The sequence below is a fragment of the Cervus elaphus genome, chromosome 22 (genome assembly GCF_910594005.1).
Source record: "Cervus elaphus chromosome 22, mCerEla1.1, whole genome shotgun sequence".
Taxonomy (NCBI): Eukaryota; Metazoa; Chordata; class Mammalia; order Artiodactyla; family Cervidae; genus Cervus; species Cervus elaphus.
This window is the reverse complement of record NC_057836.1, coordinates 1,805,231-1,824,872: the sequence shown is the minus strand read 5'-3', so window position 1 is coordinate 1,824,872 and position 19,642 is coordinate 1,805,231. Positions and strand designations below refer to the sequence as shown.

Genomic DNA, 19,642 nt, shown 5'->3' with positions numbered 1-19,642 from the left:
CAGGTTCTTCTCAGAAAGGGGGCGTCCCGACAGTCGGGGAGGAGGTGCCCAGGGCCCCGCGTCCCTCCTCCTGCACCTGTGTGGCCCCGTGAGTGCCCACCACGGGCCCTGGGAGGCTGGCTTGGGGTCAGAGCGCACGGCCCTTTCCAAGCCCTGGGCCGGGTGATGCAGACACCCCTGGGCCTCCTGGGTGAGGTCACACCCAGGTGCGGCTCCCCCCGGTCAGGGCGGCCCTGGCAGCTCTTGGCTGGCAGAGCTGGTGGCTCTGTCCTGCCAGCTCATGTGATGCTGCCCTGGACCCGGCCCCAGGCCGGGCTGCAGACCTGGAGGTGACCGCAGGGACAAAAGGGCAGGATGGGGGCTGCCAGGAGGAGGGGCCCGGAAGTGACGCAGTGCCTCAGAAGGACCCCCAGGGCTGGGGACACTGCTGCCCGCCCCCAGGGGGCCACCAGCTGGTCGCCTGCAGGGTGGACTCCGCCACCCCGCCCCCACAGGTGGGGCCCCTCTCCCGGGCGTCAGCTCCCCGTGGTTCCCTTGTCGTGAGCTACGGCGTGCACCCTGACCTGTCTCCCTGCCGAGCTCGTGAGGTGGACTGGGATCCATAGGAGGCCATGTCCCCGAGCTGGGAGGGCCCCTCGGGGCTGCGTCCCGCCCACTTTCTCCCATGGTGGTCCCAGGGCCACGCAGAAGGCGGCATACAGTAGGTGCTTGTTATTTACTGATGGAATGAGAGTGAGGCAGAGAGTGGGTGGATGCCCTGGTGGAGGCCGTGGCCACGTGGCGGGGCGGGAGCTGGCCCGTGGGGGGCCCTGGGGGGTCACCAGGAGCTCTGCGGTGCCTGGGGTCGCGGCGGGGATGACCTGGGGCACCGGCGGAGCTCAGGGAGCATGTGTGGCCTCCGTGGGGCGAGCGGCTGGGCCGCCCGTCAGTGTGACCGCTCCGGGCTCACGGGTCACGGGGCGGGCCCTGCTGCTGGGACACTGGCCACGCCGGCTTCTCAGAGCCACGGCTGCTCTCGCTGGAGGGTGTGTGTCTGTGTGAGTGTGTGCGTGTGTGTGAGTGTGTGTGTGTGCGTGTGTGAGTATGCATGTGTGTGCGTGTGTGTGAGTGAGTGTGAGTGTGAGAATGTGTGTGCTTGTGTGTGTGCGCGTGCGTTTGTGTGTGTGTGTGAGTGTGTGTGTGAGAATGTGTGTGTGCATGTTTGTGTGTGTTTGTGAGTGTGTGTGTGCACACGCGTCTGTGTGCCTCTTGGCCCTGGCGTGTTCACACCTCAGCCCCACACCCGTGTCCGCTGTCCCGTGTGCACTCGCCTGGCGTGTGGAGTGTATGTGTTTGCACCGTCTGTGTAACTGTGTGTGTGCCCACCAGGGGTGGAGAGGAGACCCTGGGCGGCCTGGCCTGGGAGTTACCACGTGCGGCCGCTCTCCGCAGAGCGGCCAGCGCAGCCCCCAGAGGTCCTGGGAGAGGGTCCAGGCTGGTCCCCCACTCCAGGTCAGCCCAGGCCCCCATCGCCGAGCTCTGCACAGCCCCGCTCCTGACTCAGGACCGGAGGTCAGTCCCTTCCTTCCTTCGTTTCTGGTTGTGACCGAGATGGGCCACAGTTAGTGTCCTGTTGCGAGGGCAGGGCCTCCAGCGCCCCACCGCGTGATCGGTTGGGTCACTGGGGTATCCTGCGCGGTGGGGTTCACAGGGTAGGGCTGACGGCATCATGGGCGGCGGTTCAGACGTCTTTGGGGAGCAGATTCCGTCCCCTCGCTGCTCTGGGTCCTCCCCGTGGGGCGGGCGCCGTGTGGGCACATGTGGGCACCGCGTGGGCTGGTCCCCAGGGCACGTCTGCTCAGCCCACCTGTGCATCTCTTGCAGGTCAGCTGGCCGCCGGCACCTGTGAGATTGTGACGCTGGACCGCGACAGCAGCCAGCCGCGGAGGACGATCGCCCGGCAGACGGCCCGCTGTGCCTGCAGAAAGGGGCAGATCGCGGGCACCACCCGAGCCCGGCCCGCCTGCGTGGACGGTAAGAGCCCAGGGCCCCCGGCGCCTGCCCCGGCCGTCCAGGACGTTCTGCCCAGGCCTCCTGCTCGCTGGACAGGCCTCCTGCTCACCAGACGGGGCCCCCAGCAGGACTGTGGCAGCCGCGCCCTGGGCTGCCTGTGGGCGTGGGGGCTGGGGCACCGTGGTCCCCACGTGGCCCGAGGGCGTTTCTTGGCCGGTCAGGTTTGCTGTGGGTGGAGCAGTTCAAGGTGCTGACGTGCGGTGAGGGGGCCCGAATGCCCGTGTGGTTTCAGTCGCCCTTGGGCCTGGCAGGTGTCAGGCGCCCCAGGCCCAGTGAGGTGAGGCAGGTCCCCTGGGCTCCCGGGACCCTCGACGCACTCGGGAGATGGGCTGGCGGTTCCCCAGAGGCTGAGCCGTCAGGGGTCGAGATGTGTCCTGCTAACATCCTTGCCTTGGGGACCATCCTCGGTCTTCACAGAGAGAGGAGCCCCTCACCTTCCGTCAGGCCCCAACGTGGGTGCACCCCCTGATGCAGGGGATGCCATGGGTGCTGTGCGGGGTGCGAAGCGCTGACCCAGGGGGCCCAGCCGGAGACCTGGGCATTCCGAGGCCAATGCGGTGGCCCAGCAGGGGTCTGCTGACGACACCAGCAGGGGGCGGGGCAGCAGGCGAGCTGGGAGGCCAGGGGACCCGCCTGCCCCGTGCCTCTGGCGGGGCAGACCCCCTCTTCCGGGTGGGCTGGGGGCTCCTGTGGCCTGCTGTGTTGGTCCGGCTTCCTTCGGGTGGGTGGCCTTGGTTCTGCAGGGGGCTGGGGGAGACGTGGTCACAGCAGTCTGTGAGGCCAGCTCCGAGGTATCAGCCGGTCCATCCCGCGGGGGCAGCGGACCCGGAGCTGGACTTGGACCCGGGCTCTTCCGGCTGAGCCCTCGCTCCCCTAGGGCCTCTGCGTGGGCTCTGGGGTCCCGGCCCCCTGGTTCAGTCTCCTGACCCCCCCAGAGTGGTGCCTCCCCCCAGCCCCCTGCTCTGACCCGGGGCATGGGGAGGCCCCCTGGTTCAGTCTCCTGGCCCTACCCGAGTGCTCACTCCGCGCCCCCGCCCCACTCTGACCATGCCGCGGGGACGGTGGTGAAGGAGATGGAGAGGGGACAGGCATGCAGACACGGGCCAGCTCTGGGCACCGAGGCCAGAGATTCACCAGCAGTGGGGGCAGTCCTGCGTCGGGAGTGGAGACGCGTCATCCCAGTGGGGGGCTCTCTGAGGATCCGGCGGGTCCCAGGGCGGCCCCCACAGACAGAAAGGCCCCCAAGGAAGGGACCAGCAGAGCCTTGAGCCCCACACCCAGGGACAGGCCGACTGAGGAACCCGCCAGGTCAGCAGCAGCCTCTCTGAGGCCCGGAGCTCTGGCCCCACCGGGCTTCCAGCAGGACAGGGAAGCCCTCGGTGAGGACTCACTGGTCCAGGCCCCGGTGCCCTGTGCGCCTTTGGCTGCAGGGGCCTCACCCGCAGAGCCTGGGGTGTCCAGAAGCTTCCTGGAGGCACGCAGGGCTCTAGGACCACCCCCGCATCCCCAGGCCCCACCCCACTTCCCTCAGGCCTGTGGCCATGGCCGCTGTTCCAGAAGGGCTCCCTGGGCATGTTGGGGGCACCTAGAGGGTCAGGACCCTGTCCGTCGGGGGCGCCTGGAGGGTCAGGACCTGCCATGTCTGGGGCTGGAGAGAGTGGAAGGATGCTGCCGGGGCTGCTGGCACCCTTTGAGAGTCTGGAACCGGTTCTATCTCTAAGAAGCCTGGTCTGTCTTTGTTAAGACCATCAAAACCCATCAGCATCCCGTGGACGGGCTGTGATTGAGCAGCCAGGTGTTCGTGCATGGTGCTAGTAGCATCCTCGCCTTTGGGACCCTTCTCAGAAACAATCACCAGGGCTCTGGAGGGAGGACACACCTGGCTTCCGCAAGGCCGCTACGCCAAGCCTGGACCTGGTCAGCCCCTCGGGTCCTGGGTGGATCGTCATGACCCCAGCGAGCTGGGCTAAGCCCCCGCATCCTGTGTGTCTGCAGCTCCTGTAACTCGAGGCGGCCGGAGGGCCTTCTGGTGCCTTCTGGCTGACGTTGATGGATTCTTCCCGGCCAGGAGGGAGGCAGGGACGGGGAGGCGCAGGCCTGGCGGGAGCTCACGGCCCCGCTCCCCTCCACTCTGCTCGTTAGCTCTGCGCGCCTACCAGGGAGTCGGGTCGGAACTGATTACTAATTGAATCCGGGTCTGCTCATCCGAAACCGCGTCCGCACCCCTCTCCTGCGAGCTCCCCGCGCCTCAGGAGCCGGGTCCCAGAGACCCAAATTAAACCCGGCCGTTTGCAGTGGAGGCCACGCAAACCAGTTAGCTGGCATTTTTTTGCACAGTGGGCATTTCCAGGCTGCCATCTAATTTAATTTTTGCTTTTCTGTTTGCTTGCTCTGTGTGCATAATAAGTTTCCTCACCTGTGGATTGTGTCGGTGAAGAGGAAACTCACTCTGCATGTGTGTGTGGTGGGGGGTGGCACTGGAGGTCGGTGTGAGCGGGGCTTAAACTGGGAGGGAGGGCTTGTGCTGACCCTCCCCCTACCCCGAGTTCAGTAAACATGGGGCCTTGAAATGCCAGAGCCCAGCTGCCTCCGTTCACTGATTTGTTAGATCATCCATTCATTCACCCACTCACTCACTCAGAGGAGGCGTTTGCACCTGGAGGGAGGGGAGCTGGAAGGGAGATTGACTCTTGGGGTACCCAGGACCTAGTACGTGTGGTGCTGGGGCGCTGGGGTTCAGGCTGTGGGACCCCAGAGTGCAGCCATCTCTTCCTGCGTGCGACCTCGGCAAAGCTGCATCTCCACGGGAACATGTGAGCAGCGTACTGAAGGATGGACAGGAGCTCACCAGGAGAGCATCTCTGTGTGAAAGGAGAGGCTGGTGGTCAGACGGGCGCTCCCGGCCATGTCTCACAGCCTGAACTGTTTCCCGACAAGCTGAAACCACCCCCCCCCGAATCCTGAATCCAGGTGACCCAGTGCCCCCGCCTGGGGTCGCTCCCACTCATGGAACCGTCAGGGAGGGAGGTTCTCAAGCAGACAAACCCACCGTCCCTGCAGATACAGAGCTGCACCCCCCACCCTCTGGTGGGCGCCTCCTCCCGCAGCCCTGCTGCTCCCGGAGGCTCCGGGGGCCCCGCCCCCCAGCAGGTTCCCCGATGCCCCCGCAGCACCCCTGGGAGGACCGAGGCCGCGTCCCCAAGCAGCACCCCACCCAGCACACAGCAGGCCGTCCATCCACGAGCAGCCCGCCTCCCTGAACTGGCCTCTTTCCTTATAAAGAGAGGTCCTCCCCGCACCAGCTGAATTCTCCCGAACTCTTTTGAAAGGAATCAAAGCAGGGGAAGCCACATGGTGCCCGGGCCAGGCGCGGGCAGGGGGGAGGGCGGAGGTGCTTCCAGAGCCGCGCTGCCTCGGCCGTGCAGGGAGGCGAGGGCAGAGCCTCAGGCGGGCCCGGCGGGGACACCGGAGCCTTGTGGGCGGCGGGGGGCAGGCCTGTTACGAGGGCCACTGCGGCCCTCAGCAGGAGGTTGTAGCCGGGGCTGGCGCGGCCTGGGGAGTGTCCCCAGCCAGGCTGTCCAAAGGCCCTACAGGGGCCCTTGGCCGGGCTGCTGCCCGCCACACCTGCCGGGAGCCCACCTGTCCGCCAGGCACCACGCCCTGTGCTCCCGAGCAGGGGCCGGATGCCTCCAGGCCACGTCGTGGGCCTTTCCTTCCCGGGGAGCCCCGGCCTTGTGCACGCTCACCTGCCGTGCCTGCATGTACCTCCGCGGGTCGGGGTAGAGCGTCACAGCCCCGTGGATGGGAGGGCTGCTGGGGCTCCGAGGCCTGCGCTCGGTGGCTGTTCCAGCCTCGGCCACCACCCGGGCCCGCTGGCACCCTTCCCGGCTGTTTAAAGGCTCGAGGGTCCGGACGTGGCCTCGGGGGCCCTGCACAGTCAGCGTGGCGTGCGGAGGTGGGCCTGGAGGGGTCTGGGCCCAGACGGCTGCTGTGGTTCGGGATCAGGTGAAGACCCAGGAGAAGCTTCCGGATGGAGCCCTAGGAGGCTCCTCGTGGGTACATGCAAGGAGTCAAGGGTCCAGAAATGAACCCTCACGGCACTCTAGCTGCTTTTCAACAAGGGCGCCAAGACCACTCAACGGGGAATGAGGCGTCTTTTCAGCAGGCGGCACTGGGACACCCGGATTTGCACATGCAGAAGAATGAAGTCAGCTGCCTGCCCCACGCCACGTACGCAGACGACCTCAAGGTGGATTAGAGTCCTCGGTGCTCACGGGCTAAGACGTCAGAACTTGTAGCAGGAAACAGCGAACTCTTTGTGACCTTGGGTTTCGCAAAAGATCCTTACGTAGGACGCCAGGAGCACAAGCAGCAGGGGAAGATCGATTAGATGAGACTTCATCCCAGTGAAAAGCTTTGGGGCATCAGGGGACACCATGGAGAAAGCGAAAAGACAGTCCACGGAACGGTAAAAAACATTTGCAAATTGTGGATCGGATAAGGGACATTTATCCAGAGCATATAAAGAACTCCTACCACTCAAAAATGAGCAAACACTTAACACAATTTTTTGAAAATTGTCAGAGGACCTGAGTAGACAGTTCTTCAAAGAAGATGGACATGAATAGCTAATAAGTCCCTGAAAAGATGCCAGCCATCGTGAGTCAGCAGGAACCTGCACGTCAAACCCACAATGAGACGCCCCGCACACCCCACAGCATGGCTGCAGTTGGGCCTCAGATGATCGCAAGTGTTGCCAAAGATGTGGGTAATCAGAGCCTCATACACGGTGCCGCGAGGTGACGGGAAGCAGCTGCTTCGGAAGAATGGTCCTGATTAAACAAGAGCTGTCCTGTGAGCTGACAGCCCCACTCTCAGGGGAATCCCAGTTCTTTCTCCAGGAGGAATGAAAACACACCTCCCCTGTGTCGACTGCAGAAGGTACAGCCGTGACGGTTGTGAGTTGAGTTTTATTTGGGGCAAAATGAGGACCGCAGCCTGGGAGACAGGCCCTCAGTTAGCTCCTAGAGACCGTTCGCTCCAGAGAGGTAGAGGGAAAGGTCAGTATTTGTGTGATTTTGGTGAAAAGGGGAGTACATGCGATCAAGCACATATTTTTTGCAGAAGGTTTCTGCTGGTCACAAAGAGCAGGCATCACCAGGAAGGATTACAGTGCTTTTCTAGATACAAGGAGATGCAAGAATTGGGCTCGTAAAGCCTCCTGAAAACACCCTAACCATCCGAGACCTTTTCTGCCAGTCTTTTCCCAGGATGCAGAGCACCCCATTCCTGATCTCCGCCCTGAGCACCTTTCGGGGAGTGCGGAAGGTCAGCAGCTGCAGGTGCTCACAGTTTAATCCTTGTGGAGGTAGATGACAAATGCCCGTTTGTAGCTGGCGGCGCAAAAACTTGTCCACACGCATTCACAGCAGCCTTCGCCACGACGGACAGAAGGCGGAAACAGCCCGCCAGTGGGAAAACGGGTCAGCTGAACACAGGGTGTCCGTAAATGGTGCTGTTGAGCCGTGGGAAAGAATGAGAAGTGTCACACCTTCGGCGTGGACCCGCCTGGGAAGCGTGGCGCTCAGTGAGGAAGCCAGACCCCAAGGGCACGTGGTGTGTGATTCCGCGCACGTGGAGTTTCCAGAATAGGCCAATTCAGAGGCACAAGGGGCTGGTCAGTGGCTGCGGGGGGCTGGGGAATGACAGGTGAGGGAACAGGGTTTCTTTTGGGGGGTTGGGGGGGGTGAAAGTGTTAGTCACTCAGTCGTGTCCGACTCTTTGCTGCCCTGTGGAGTCCATGACGTCCTCCGTCCCGTGGGATTCTCCAGGCAAGAATACTGGAGTGCGTTGCCATTCCCTTCTACAGGGGACCTTGGACCCAGGGATCGAACCTGGATTGCAGATAGATTCTTTACTGTCTGCACCACCAGGCCTAAAACTGGCGTGGTGGACACACGGCTCCGCACACGCTGAGACCGCTGAGGGTGTGTGCTTTTGAGACGGGAACTGTGAGATGTGTGAATCCCCCCACCACACCACACGTGAACAGAGTAGATGAGGAGGGCGAGCTGGGAAGGGGGTGCCTGGCAGACTTGTACCACGGTGCGGGACTGGCACCACCAACATATAGAGAGGCAAGGGTCAGGGGTGAGGACGAGGGCTGGGCTGCAGCCCGGCTGGGTTGGAACTCAGGTTGGAGAAGGTCTGACAGGGGAGGCGAGTGTAGACCACCGTTCCTTAAACTGAAGGCAGGGCCCAGCATCTGTCTTGCAGGATGTGGTAAAAATCACGTATCTGGGAAACAAACTTGCAGAGAGCGTTCAAGTCCAAGTGTGTTCTGTGCTAGAACAGGTCCAGCGGAGCCTGGGTGGCCCCTCCCTGTCACACCGGCCCCCTGAGTGAAGAGCAGTGTGGTCAGTGCCCCCTGATCACGGCCCGTGAAGGGGCAGGAAGCCGGGACGGGGCTAAGATGCTCAGAAGCAAAAGGGAAGCAAACGTGAGGCCACTTAGATGCGGGTGAAGAAGATGGGGAGCCAAGAAAGACAGAGAAGCCGGGGCTGGGAATCTCCAGGAAAAGCCTGGGAGTGGGGCCAGGGCCGCCTCGGGGAGGAGGCAAAGGCCCAGCGGGAGGCCCGTACCTGGGAGGCCGGAGTGACCCCGGGTTCTCCATCAGGCTGGAGCCTTGGCGTTTCAGCCCCCAACCCTCGATCACCTCGCTTCTCCCTGGTGTCCATGCAGGAGTGCTCGGGTGGGGCCCAGAGGCAGAGGCGTGAGGTGAGAGGAGGGGGCATCACGGGGCAGCACAAGCCTGACGGAGGCTGAACCGGGCAGAGGTGGCCGGGAAAATCCAGGAAGGCCTCCTGGAGGAGCTGGGCCCTCTGACCCAGGGAGGCGGCCACGCTCCATGGCCCTGGCTGTGCTCGACTCCCAGAGGTCCTGTGACAGGAGGCGTGCGTGAGTGGCCACCCCACCTCCATGGCCATCCCGGCGCAGACCCCCGACCCGGTCTCTCTGAAGGGGACGTGCAGAGTGGACAGCAGGCCCCCGTCTCGGGGGACAACTGGTGTGTCTTTCAGCACTTAGATAAGTGAGTTCTGGTGTGCGTTTAAAGCCTGCATGTGCGTTTTATGCCGCTGTGTGGCCTCCAGCGGGCTGGCTAAGCTCTCTGAGCTGTGGGCAGATGGACAGCAGAGGTGAGCAAAGGCCCAGTCCCGCTGGGCTCCGGCCCCGCCCAGCGCTTCCTCACCGGGGCCGCCTGCCCTCTGGCACCCGTGAGCCCCGCCCCATGCTGTGCCCCGCAGGCTGGCAGTGACCGTGAGGGCCGTCTGCTAAATGCTCAGAAGTGTTGTGAGCTGACTGCCCCACACAGCCATTATCACAAAGCAGGTTATTTACATTTACCTGTACATAAATGATACTAAAAAGAAAGATACCAAAGAAAGATGTTCACCTTAAGACTCTAAAAAGAAAGAACAGTCTAAACCCAAATCAAGTAGAAGGAAGAAAATAATAAAAATTAGAATGGAAATAAATGAAATAGAATAGGAAGAAACCCAGTGGACATCAACTAAACCAAAGTTAATTATTTGAAAGGTAAACAAAAATATCAAAATTTTATTTTTAACTAGTCTGATCAGAGAGAGAAAAAGGCTTAAACTGCGAATTGGGAAACAGCTGAACTGCCGACACATTAGGTGACTCGGGTGAAATGGAAGCTCAGATGAAATGGACACCTTCCTGAAAAGACAAAAACTGACTCAAGAGGAAATGGAAAGTCTGTGTAGACAAGACAGTGAGGTAATCACCCAATAGCATCTCAGCAAGAAATGCCCAGGATCAGATGGTGCCACTGCTGAATTCTACCTGCTTCAGACCAGAATTCGTGTCAATTCCTCTCAAACTCTCCCAACAAAAATATAAGCGGAAACACTTCTTGTCTTGCTCCATGAAGCTGGGTTTACCCTGAGAGCAAAAGTGTGAGGGAAAGACTTGATAAGGAGACTGCAGCGGGCGTCTCAGGTGACTCAGTGGTGAAGAATCTGCCTGTCGATACAGGAGACGTGGGTTCAGTCCCTGGGTCAGGCAGATCCCCTGGAGAAGGAAATGACAACCCGCTCCAATGTTCTTGCCTGGAGAATCCCATGGACGGAGGAGCCTGGTGGGCTACAGTCCATGGGGTCACAAAGAGTCAGACACGACTGAGTGACTAAATAACAGACCTTATAGATATATATGCAGAAACCCTCCACAAAAGACTAGCAAACCGCGTCCAAAAGCATAGGGAAAGCATTATACGTCGTGACCACATGTGATTTATCTCAAGGATGCAAGCATGGCTCAACATAACAAACCAGCAGCTGTGGTATTTGGTTTTTTTTTTTTTTTTTTTTGGTGTAAGCTTATTTCATATTCAAAAAATGAAAATTGCTGATATTTGGTATTGATAGAATAAAGATCAAAAGTCCTATGCCATGCCAATAGTCGCAGAAAAAGCACTTCACAAAATCCAACATCCTTCCAGGATAAAAACACTGAGCAAGCTGGAAACAAAAGGGAATGTCTCACATGACGCAGGGCATCTGTGAAAGCCGTCAGGGGGCTTCACGTTCAGCAGGAAGACTGGGTGCATCTGCCCTCAAATCAGGAGCAAGACTAGGACGTCTGCTCTGTCCGCGGTATCTGGCTTTGTCCTGCAGGCCTCACCGGGGTGGCTGGACAAGAAACGTAAGTAAAAGTCGCCCTGATTGGAAAGGGAGAAGCAAAGCTGTCTATTCACAGACCATGTGACCTTTTACAAAGAAAATCTGAAGGAATCCACACACATACACACACTTAAAAGTAATAAGAGTTTGGCGTGGTCGCAGGGTACAAGGTGAGGTTACAAAACAATGGAATGTGTCTGCAATGAAATACTCTGCAGTGAACACTCTGAAAATGATCTCAGGGAAACAGTTCCATTTACAGGAGCCTCAGAAAGAGTGAAATACTCAAAAATAAATTCAATGGAAGTGCCAGACTCTTGCGCCGAAAGCTATAAAACAGAGCTAATAACGCCGCCTCCCTCATCTTATACATTTTCATCAGCGTTTGAGGATAATCAGCACGTAGAGAAGAAAGATCTTTGCAACATCTTGGAGGAAACTCTCTCCAGGAGCAGGCGACGCTGTGTCCCGGCGAGCGGTGGGAGCCCTGGTGCTCTGATTGCGGGCGCACTTGCCACGCTATTCAGGGAACGGCGCCGGGGTGGGGTCTGCCGCAGTTGACAGATCTGCAGGCCGCCTCCTTGCTGCCCAGCTCCTGCAGCTCAGGGTCATCACAGACCCTCGTCCTCGTGGTGGGAGAGGGGGGCAGGAGAGCCTGGTACCCTGGGCTTGCCCAGGTCCCCAGGGAGCCCCCAGGCCCTGCCCAGGATGCTGGGGGAAGGCCCACAGCCCTGAGGTGTCTGAGTCTCTGTCTCCCCCGGGGAAGGAGGGTGAAGTGGGTCCTCAGCTCTGGAGCCCCCTAACTCTGGATGGACATTCAATCTGGATGTTTTTCAGCACCCCCAAAGCCAAGCTACGGTTGACATGGGGGTGACAAAGCTTTGTAAGCAGTTCCTAAGGCCAGCATGCCCGGGCCTCAGAAGGGTATCAGGTCCTTGCTGGAAGCTTTAAATGAATCACTGGTTTAATTTCCACAAACACCCATGGAGAGAAGCAATGTCCTCCGCCCGCCTTTAAAGACCGAAGACTGGGCCATCTGGGTGATGGAGCTTGCCCTGCGTGGTCAGCCACATTGTGGGGGCACCAGGGTTTCAGAGCCACCAGGGAAGTCGCAATTCCCCCTGGGAAACACCCCAGCAGGGCTGAGCAGGTCCAGTCCTGGGTGCAGAGTAAGAATGGCCCAGGCTGGCGGCCTCATCGAGGACCCGGGGAGATGGGACCAAGGGTCCTGACCTACCCCGAGAGGCTTGGAAGGGGCATGAGACCCCAGGGGAGGGAACCAGGGACTCAGGCTGCAGCGACCAGGGAAGGCTTCCTGGAGGAGGTGACACCAGCACTCATCACGGGGCCGCAGCTCTCAGGAGCAGGCGGGCGTCGGTGGGCAGCACATCCAGGGTGCTCGCCGGCTGCTAGGCCGTGAATACTGTCGTGAACACAGTCTCTGGGAGACGTGCCCCGCAGAGCCTGTGGCTGAGGGTCCCCCTTCCTTCCTGGCGTGGTGGCTGCAGAGGGAAGAGGCAGTGACCCCGCCTGCTGCCCACGCCTTGCCCACGTGCCCAGCAGAGGGTCACACCAGCGCTCAGCCTGGTGACCGGGGCTGTCCTCAGCCTTGGTCCATCGCCCCTCCCTGGGCCCCTGCCTCGGGGTACCCCAGCCACCGTGAGGCCTTGCCTGGGGTCGACCTTAAGGAGGGGCAGAGTGGAGGCCGCCCAGCCTTCCATCCTAGTCGCATCCAGGCTGAGTCCGAGGGTGGGTCGTGGGAGCTGGACGCCGAGGGTCCCCTCCCTCCCAGGGAGAGTCCCACCCCTCCCAGGGAGGCCAGCCCTTTCCCTGGGAGCCCAGCTTCCATAGAGCAGTGGACCCAGGAGCCGTTCCAGTTACAGGGCAGGACTTGGCCAAGAAGTGCAGGTGTGGGGGCCCCTTTGGGAGGGAGCTGGGCCTGCCCCCCAGCGGCCTGGGCGGAGCCTGGGGGCTCCCTGCGGACCTGGGCAGGGCCCAGTGTCACAGGGATCTCAGCTCAGAGAGGGGTCTGTGCTGACCGGGGAGGACCTGGGCTTGGCCTGGGCAGTTTCGTCTCCCCCCAGCTGTGGGCGGGGGAGCGGGTGGTCTCCAGGGGCCTGGAGGCAGGCTCGGGGAGCTCCCCTGGCTGGTGGGGAGAGGTGCAAGGTCAGCAGGGAGGCGGCTCAGGATGGAGATCTGCCGCTGGCCTGGTAGCCTGACTCCAGGTGGTGACTGCCACTCACAGCCCGGCGCGGAGGGCTGAGGGGCCAGTGTCCCCTTCCTGCCCCCTGCGGCTGGCGGCACAGCAAGGAGGCCCCTGGTCAGCGAGCCACAGACGTGAGTCAAGTTCTCCCTTTAACTGTTCAGTGGCCCGGCAGGACCAGGCCGAGTCGGCCTGTCTGATGGGCGAGAAGGGGCCCGGGGCCTGGGGGTCGGAGGGGCCTCGGGAGGGATGTGGGCCCCCAGGGCAGGCGCCCAGGGCGGGCGGTCCTCTGGGTCGGCCAGAGGGGTCTCTCCTGTGCTTCAGCCGCACTTTGTTTGGCTTTACGCTCACCTTGTTGAGTGTCCTCAGCTGACACTTGAGCAGCTGAGCTGACTCAGCTTTCATCCGGAACACGACGCTCACGTGCTGGGTCCGCAGCTTGGGGGGCAGGGTGCCGCCCCTGAGAGTCAGAGCCGCCGGGCCCCAGGGGGCTTACGTACCCGAGTCCTCACACGTCCTGAGCCCAGCTGCCCGTGTGACCTCCCTTGACGCTCACCTCCACCCTGAGCACCGGGGTCCCTCCCGTGTGGACCTGTGACAACAGCTGGTACCTGGCGGTCAGAGTTCCCCAGGGGGCAGCAAACCAGAGGTGCAGGTGTGTGTGTAAAGAGATGCTTCCCCTTTAACCGTGAGTGCGCCTGGGGAGCCTGAATAGTGGACGGGGTGTCCCAAGGCCAGGGAGCAGTGAGCGCGGCCCCTTCTCCTGCGAGGGCTCCTCTCCAGCACCTAAGGAATCTGTGTCTGTACAGTTACAAATGCATAAGTGTGCCTGGGTAACAAGTGCAGAAAAGATTCCATAACCTTGTGTAGGATTTGGAAGTCCCAAACCAGTGTTTATTCTTTAAAAAAAAAAACAAAACACTTTGAGACGAACACACACACAGGCTTGCACACAACTGGCCAGCCGGGAATGGGTGCTTCTCCCCGACAGCGGTCTTTCCCTCCACCTCCCATCCCTAGCGTCCCGTCCTCTGGAGCCTCCCACGAAAAGAACCAGGCAGGAGGTAGACCTTTGTGTGTGGCTTTGTTCACTCACCATGTCTGTGAGCTTGACCCTGTTGTGTGGAGTAATATTTTGTTATTTTACTGCTGTGTAGAATTTCATTGCATCATTATACCGTAATTTGTCTGTTTCAATGAAGACGGGTGTTTGGGTTATTTTGAATTTTTCATCATTATTGGTACAGCAGCTGTGAACACGTGTGTGTGCCTTGGTAAGGTGCACACTCATATATCGTGGGCATATATACCCAGTGTGTGCACCCAGGACTTGGCAGGGATGCCGGTCACTTATAGTAGGTACAGCCGAAGTGCTTCTCGAAGTGCTTCCCATTGGACCCGCCTCCAGCCACACAGTCAAGCTGCCTCTGCCCTGTGTCCTCGTCAGCACTTGTTCCTGTGGGTCTTTTTACTTCCGCCATCCTCCGGGGTGTAGGTGGTGTCTCGCTTTGGAGCTGACACGCGTCTCTCTGCTGAGCAGTGATGGTGAGCGTGATTCCTCAGGCTTGCTGAGCAGCTGATTCCCAGCAGCTCTTTTCTTTATTCTGCATCCGACTCCTGCCTTGAGGGCTTGTCCTGCTAACATCTTCTCCCAGCCTGGTGTGGTCAACCGGCTTCCCGTGTGTCCACCCACCACGAGGATGGGGGTCTGTGATGTCCCTGAGCTGCAGGAGGGGGGCAGGGTGGAGACGGCCTGCAGATCTGTGGATTGGTGCAGACCCCCACCCAGGACTGTTCCCCGCACAGTGCCACAGGTGTCCAGCAATCGGGGCACGGGTGCTCCCAGGCAATTTCTGGATGAACAGGAATTCCTGTTTTAGGCAGGTCTCTTTTACCGGTCTCTCCTCTTAGGCCATGTGCTTTGCAGGTCGGGGGCTGGTGCCTCATGTCTTTCTACGAGCTCTGCCGTCCACATCACACCTGTGGGTGTGTGAACACTTCTCATTGATGTTTTATGTGGTCTCAGATGGAGCTCAGATTTCAGTTCCAGTGTCACTGCTGAAAAGTTCTAGTCTTTGGAACTCGTGGTAATATTATGTGAAGTTCTAAAACATGATTCTGAAGCAGAGTGGAAGAGCTGGGTCATGCCTCTGATTGTATTGCACCTCGTTAGCTAAACATCTCTTGCAGTCTGATCACTGGGAGCAGGGGCTCAGGTCACACGTGCGTCCCTGTGTGTCCTCCCCCCTCCCCGCACCCAGAGCGCTCACAAACCCACGGCACCTCTGTGTCCTTCTCCACCTTGATGAGCATCTCAGGGTGAAATCCACGGGAGGGAGTGGTGGGCCCGCCGCTCGTTCCCCAGAGAGTCCTGGCCTGTGGGTCCTCCCATGGGGGTGCAGGGCCAGGCTCTACGGGGTGAGGTGCTGGCCACGTAGAGGGACCCTGGCCTGGCCGTCTTGCACTCTTGGCGTGAAGGCAGGACAGACAGACAGGCAGAGAGCGGGGTCTGGCTTGTTCCTCCATCCTGGGCCGTCGGCCTGGGGCCACGCTGCACCCACGGGCGGGGGACGGTCTCTTCTGGCCGTGTGGTCGGGTGGCTGGCGAGGACCCGGAGCTGGGCGCTCCGGGCTGTGTGCTCCGAGGGGACAGGTCTCTCCTCCCACTGAGGATCGGGCCACGTGTCTTCTTCCACATCATCTGGGCTGGAGCCCGTGTTGTTCCTTCGTCTGTTTTTAATTAATAGGCTTTATTTTTAGAGACGTTTTCGGTTTACTGAACAATAGAGCAACAAGTACAGAGTGTTCCCAGCTCCCCCAAGCCCCCCTTATTGGCATTAAGAATAGTATTGCTAGTGCCTTTGCTCCGGTTGAGGAGCTGGTAGAGAGAGACTGTCATTAACCCAAGTCCACATTTGTATCAGGCGGGTTTTGCCAAATAGTTCATGTCAGGGACCCACGGGGACGGCGTCGGCCACAATGGTCGCTCTGCCCTGGAGCTTGCTGTCGGAGCAAGCTGGGACCCCTCCACACTCTGGGGTCTGTTCCCCAAGACGGGGGTCCCTGTGGCAGGTGGAAGGGAGCTGGCACCCAGGGTACGCCTGCACCTACTGAGATGGGCACCGTCCCCCTGGAGGTCCTCAGGAAGGCAGGTAAGAGGCCACTTCTTCCCTTTGACGCCAGGAAGCCGGGGCGATGGGAGGCAATCAGCTGACCTAGTCTGTGTCCCCGAGGGCAGCCCACCCTCCCAGCTCCCAGGCCCCATGGAGGAGCCAGCCTCGCAGGAGCTGCTGATTCTGGGGCTGAGCTGTCAGGCCAGGGCTGGAGCCGGACACCACGACAGGGGGACCCGGTGTGTCCAGAGACCCTACTGAGCGTCTGCCAGCCCCCCGGGGTGGGTGGTGGGGCCTGGCCCCCTGCCCCTCGCCCAGAGCACCCACTGTGGCCCGTGCCCAGGTGCTGCCAAGCCAGTTTGGGAAAAAGTCTCCAGGCTGCAGAGACCCCTGGGCCAGCTGCTCCCGGAGAAGCTTCTGTCCACACTGGCAGCCTGTCTGTCTGGGAATGCCCACCGGGGCCCTGAGCACTGGGAGCCAGTGGGCAGCAGGGCAGAGCCACTGTGCCCGCCCAGAAGGGCAGGGGTGCCTGGAAGGCGGGTGCATGGGGCAGAAGCTGGTTGCCCCATGAGGAGCTTGGAGGACGGAGCCCCGGACTGGCATCCTGTGTGTGCAGCCGGGTTCCAGTAGTCCAGGGCCCGAGAGGGCCAACTTGGGAGCAAGAATCGCCCCTTCCTGGCCCTGTTAGCGCCCCCAGATGGCGAAATTCTCCAGGAGACATGCCCATACTGCAGGAGGAGGGCCCGCAGCCCCCGAGAGTTAGGAGGCGAGAGAAGAGATTGGAAAACTTCTAACACAATTGCGTTTCCTGAAATAGCCGTGCCCGTGCTGGTGACGTGCCTGCCACCGTATTGGTTCTGACACGGGGGCCGCACGTGAGCAGCGTCGTCCCGCTGACCCCCGCCCAGCCCGGCCGCTCTGTCCTGTTGACGCTGTTACCTCGCGGGCTCTGCTGGGAGGGCGACGCTCGTCAGCACGCCAGCACTGCATTATAACTCGCCGCCCGCTTAATTCAATTTCCCTTCTGTTCTGACTCCACTGACAAAAGTAATCGGCTTCTGGCTGCCAGGGCCACAGAGTCTCCTCCGAGAGCTGGGTCTCCAGGTGCCCTGAGGTCTTGGTCTGGGGGCTGCACCCCGTCCTCCTTGACCTTGTCCTTGGGATCGGCCAAGCCCACGGCACCCTGACTCCCAGCCCCAGGAAGTCCCAACTTTAACCTTAATGGATGAACGGAGATGAAGGTCTAATTGGGCGTAGGTTCATCTCCAAAACCCTTGAGAAAGGAGAGTGGGACCCACTGCTCAGCCCCCGGGACCTTACCTGGCCAGAACCCAGAGACCGGTTCAGGCCGCAGGCACTTGGGGTCCCTGACTGAAGCCCAGTCACGTTCCTCCAGGAGATCTAGTCGTTCTGGGAAGGGCGGTGTGCCTCTGTCTCCCTCCTGGTGACCTTCGCCCGGCGCCACCCTGAGCAGAGCAGGCAGGGTGCCCTCAGGCTGACCTGGGTCACGGTCACCGCCCACGAGCCTCAGGTCACCTCTGGAGGGAGCATCCGTGACCTGCCCCAGGCCAGCAGGGTCCCCAAGGCTCCGCCTGGCAGGTTCCTTGGAAACGAACCCACAAGACGGTGTCCTTCTGGCGCCCCTCCCAGGGGTCAGCTGGTACTGCAGCCTCTCTGTCTGAACACGCGCGGTTCAGGGCGCAGGACTGCGGCACCGTCTCGGAGCAGCTGCTGGGGGGCGATGAATCCCTTGCCCTAGGCCACCTCCCCCGCCCCGGTCCTGTCCCCCCCAGCCCCCTCCCCTGGTCCTGCCCCGCCCAGCCCCCTCCCTTGGTCTTGTCCCCCCCCAGCCCCCTCCCCCGGTCCTGTCCCCCCCCAGCCCCCTCCCCCGGTCCTGCCCCCCCAGTCCTGTCCCCCCCCAGCCCCCTCCCCCGGTCCTGCCCCCCCCAGCCCCCCTCCCCCGGTCCTGCCCCCCCCCAGCCCCTCCCCCGGTCCTGTTCCCCCCCAGCCCTCTCCCCCGATCCTGTCCCCCCCCAGCCCCCTCCCCCGATCCTGTCCCCCCCCAGCCCCCTCCCCCGGTCCTGTCCCCCCCCAGCCCCCTCCCCCGGTCCTGTTCCCCTGCTCAGCCCCTCCCCCGGTCCTGTTCCCTGCTCAGCCCCTCCCCCGGTCCTGTTCCCCTGCTCAGCCCCCCTCCCCCGTCCTGCCCCCCCCAGCCCCCTCCCCCGGTCCTGCCCCCCCCAGCCCCCTCCCCCGGTCCTGTCCCCCCCCCAGCCCCCTCCCCCGACCTGTCCCCCCCAGCCCCCTCCCCCGATCCTGTCCCCCCCAGCCCCCTCCCCCGGTCCTGTCCCCCCCCAGCCCCCTCCCCCGGTCCTGTCCCCCCCCAGCCCCCTCCCCCGGTCCTGCCCCCCCCAGGCCCCTCCCCCGGTCCTGTCCCCCCCCCCAGCCCCCTCCCCCGGTCCTGTCCCCCCCCAGCCCCCTCCCCCGGTCCTGTCCCCCCCCAGCCCCCTCCCCTGGTCCTGTTCCCCCCCAGCCCCCTCCCCTGGTCCTGCCCCCCCCAGCCCCTCCCCCGGTCCTGTCCCCCCCCCAGCCCCCTCCCCCGGTCCTGTCCCCCTGCTCAGCCCCCTCCCCCCATCCTGTCCCCCACAACCCTCAGCCCCCTCCTCCAGCCCTGTTTCTCCTGGACTTTGCACACGGGGAGTCCCTGCCCACCGGTGACCAAAAGCAGGACCTCACGGAGCTCAGGTTTCAGCCAGATCTCGCAGACCCCCCAGGCAAGCTGCCTCCTGCCCCGAGCTGGCCTCTGCGTCCAGTTTGTTGGGAATGCAGGATCCTGACCTCTGGCCCCTGCTCCATCTGCCAGGCTGCCCTGGTCAGCGGCCCAAGCCTGTGCGAGTCAGGCGAAGATGAAGGATGGCCTTGAGGGGTCAGACGCCCCGCCTCTGGCCTTGGACTGTTCATTCATTCCTCTCAGAGGGGGCAGCTCCAGGCTCTGAATGTGCCCTTGGGCCAGCCGCCCTCAACCCCATAATTGGTTGCTAATCGCTGTGCACTTCTCAGGGTGGTCTTCCTTGACTGTGGCTTTTTCGATAAATAAATGCCGTATTGGTTACAGTCCGTTATGCAGGGCGGTGTTGCCTTGCACGGGGCGTCTTGATTCGGCTCGCAGAGATGTCTGGAGCTCTCTTTAATGGAGGGTTTTGCTGGAGGAGGGCTCCGTGGACAGACCACTTAGAAGCTGCTGGGAGACCCGTCCAGTGCACACGTGATAAACACGCCCAAGTGAGCTCTGTCCACCTTCCGTGGCCGCTGTCAGTGCGGATCCAGGAGAGTGCTGGCTGAGGGCAGCCCCCTGTCCAAGTCTGGCCCTGCAGAGGAACCTCGAGAGGCGAGAAGGGAGGGGAGTCTGCCGGGGGCGGCCGGGCCGGGGCAGCACCGCGGTCAAAGCTCCCGGTAGGACGGAGCCGCTTCGGAGCCCCTGGGTAGCAACTGTGCAGACTTGCCAGCTCATCAGGAGTAGAGAATGTGGGGCCGGGGCATTTTGTCACGGTCCTGACGGCAAGGAGGCACCTC

General features: G+C 61.7%; 1 protein-coding gene across 2 annotated transcripts in view; it reads left to right on the top strand.

Annotated features, from left to right (window-relative positions):
- TAFA5 (TAFA chemokine like family member 5) overlaps nt 1-19,642 on the top strand; it is a 173,460-nt gene that overhangs the window by 107,004 nt on the left and 46,814 nt on the right. For both annotated transcript variants that reach the window (XM_043882177.1, XM_043882178.1), the window contains exon 2: nt 1,864-2,013. In XM_043882177.1, the coding sequence (XP_043738112.1) occupies nt 1,864-2,013 (150 nt within the window). The remainder of the gene's footprint in view (nt 1-1,863; nt 2,014-19,642) is intronic.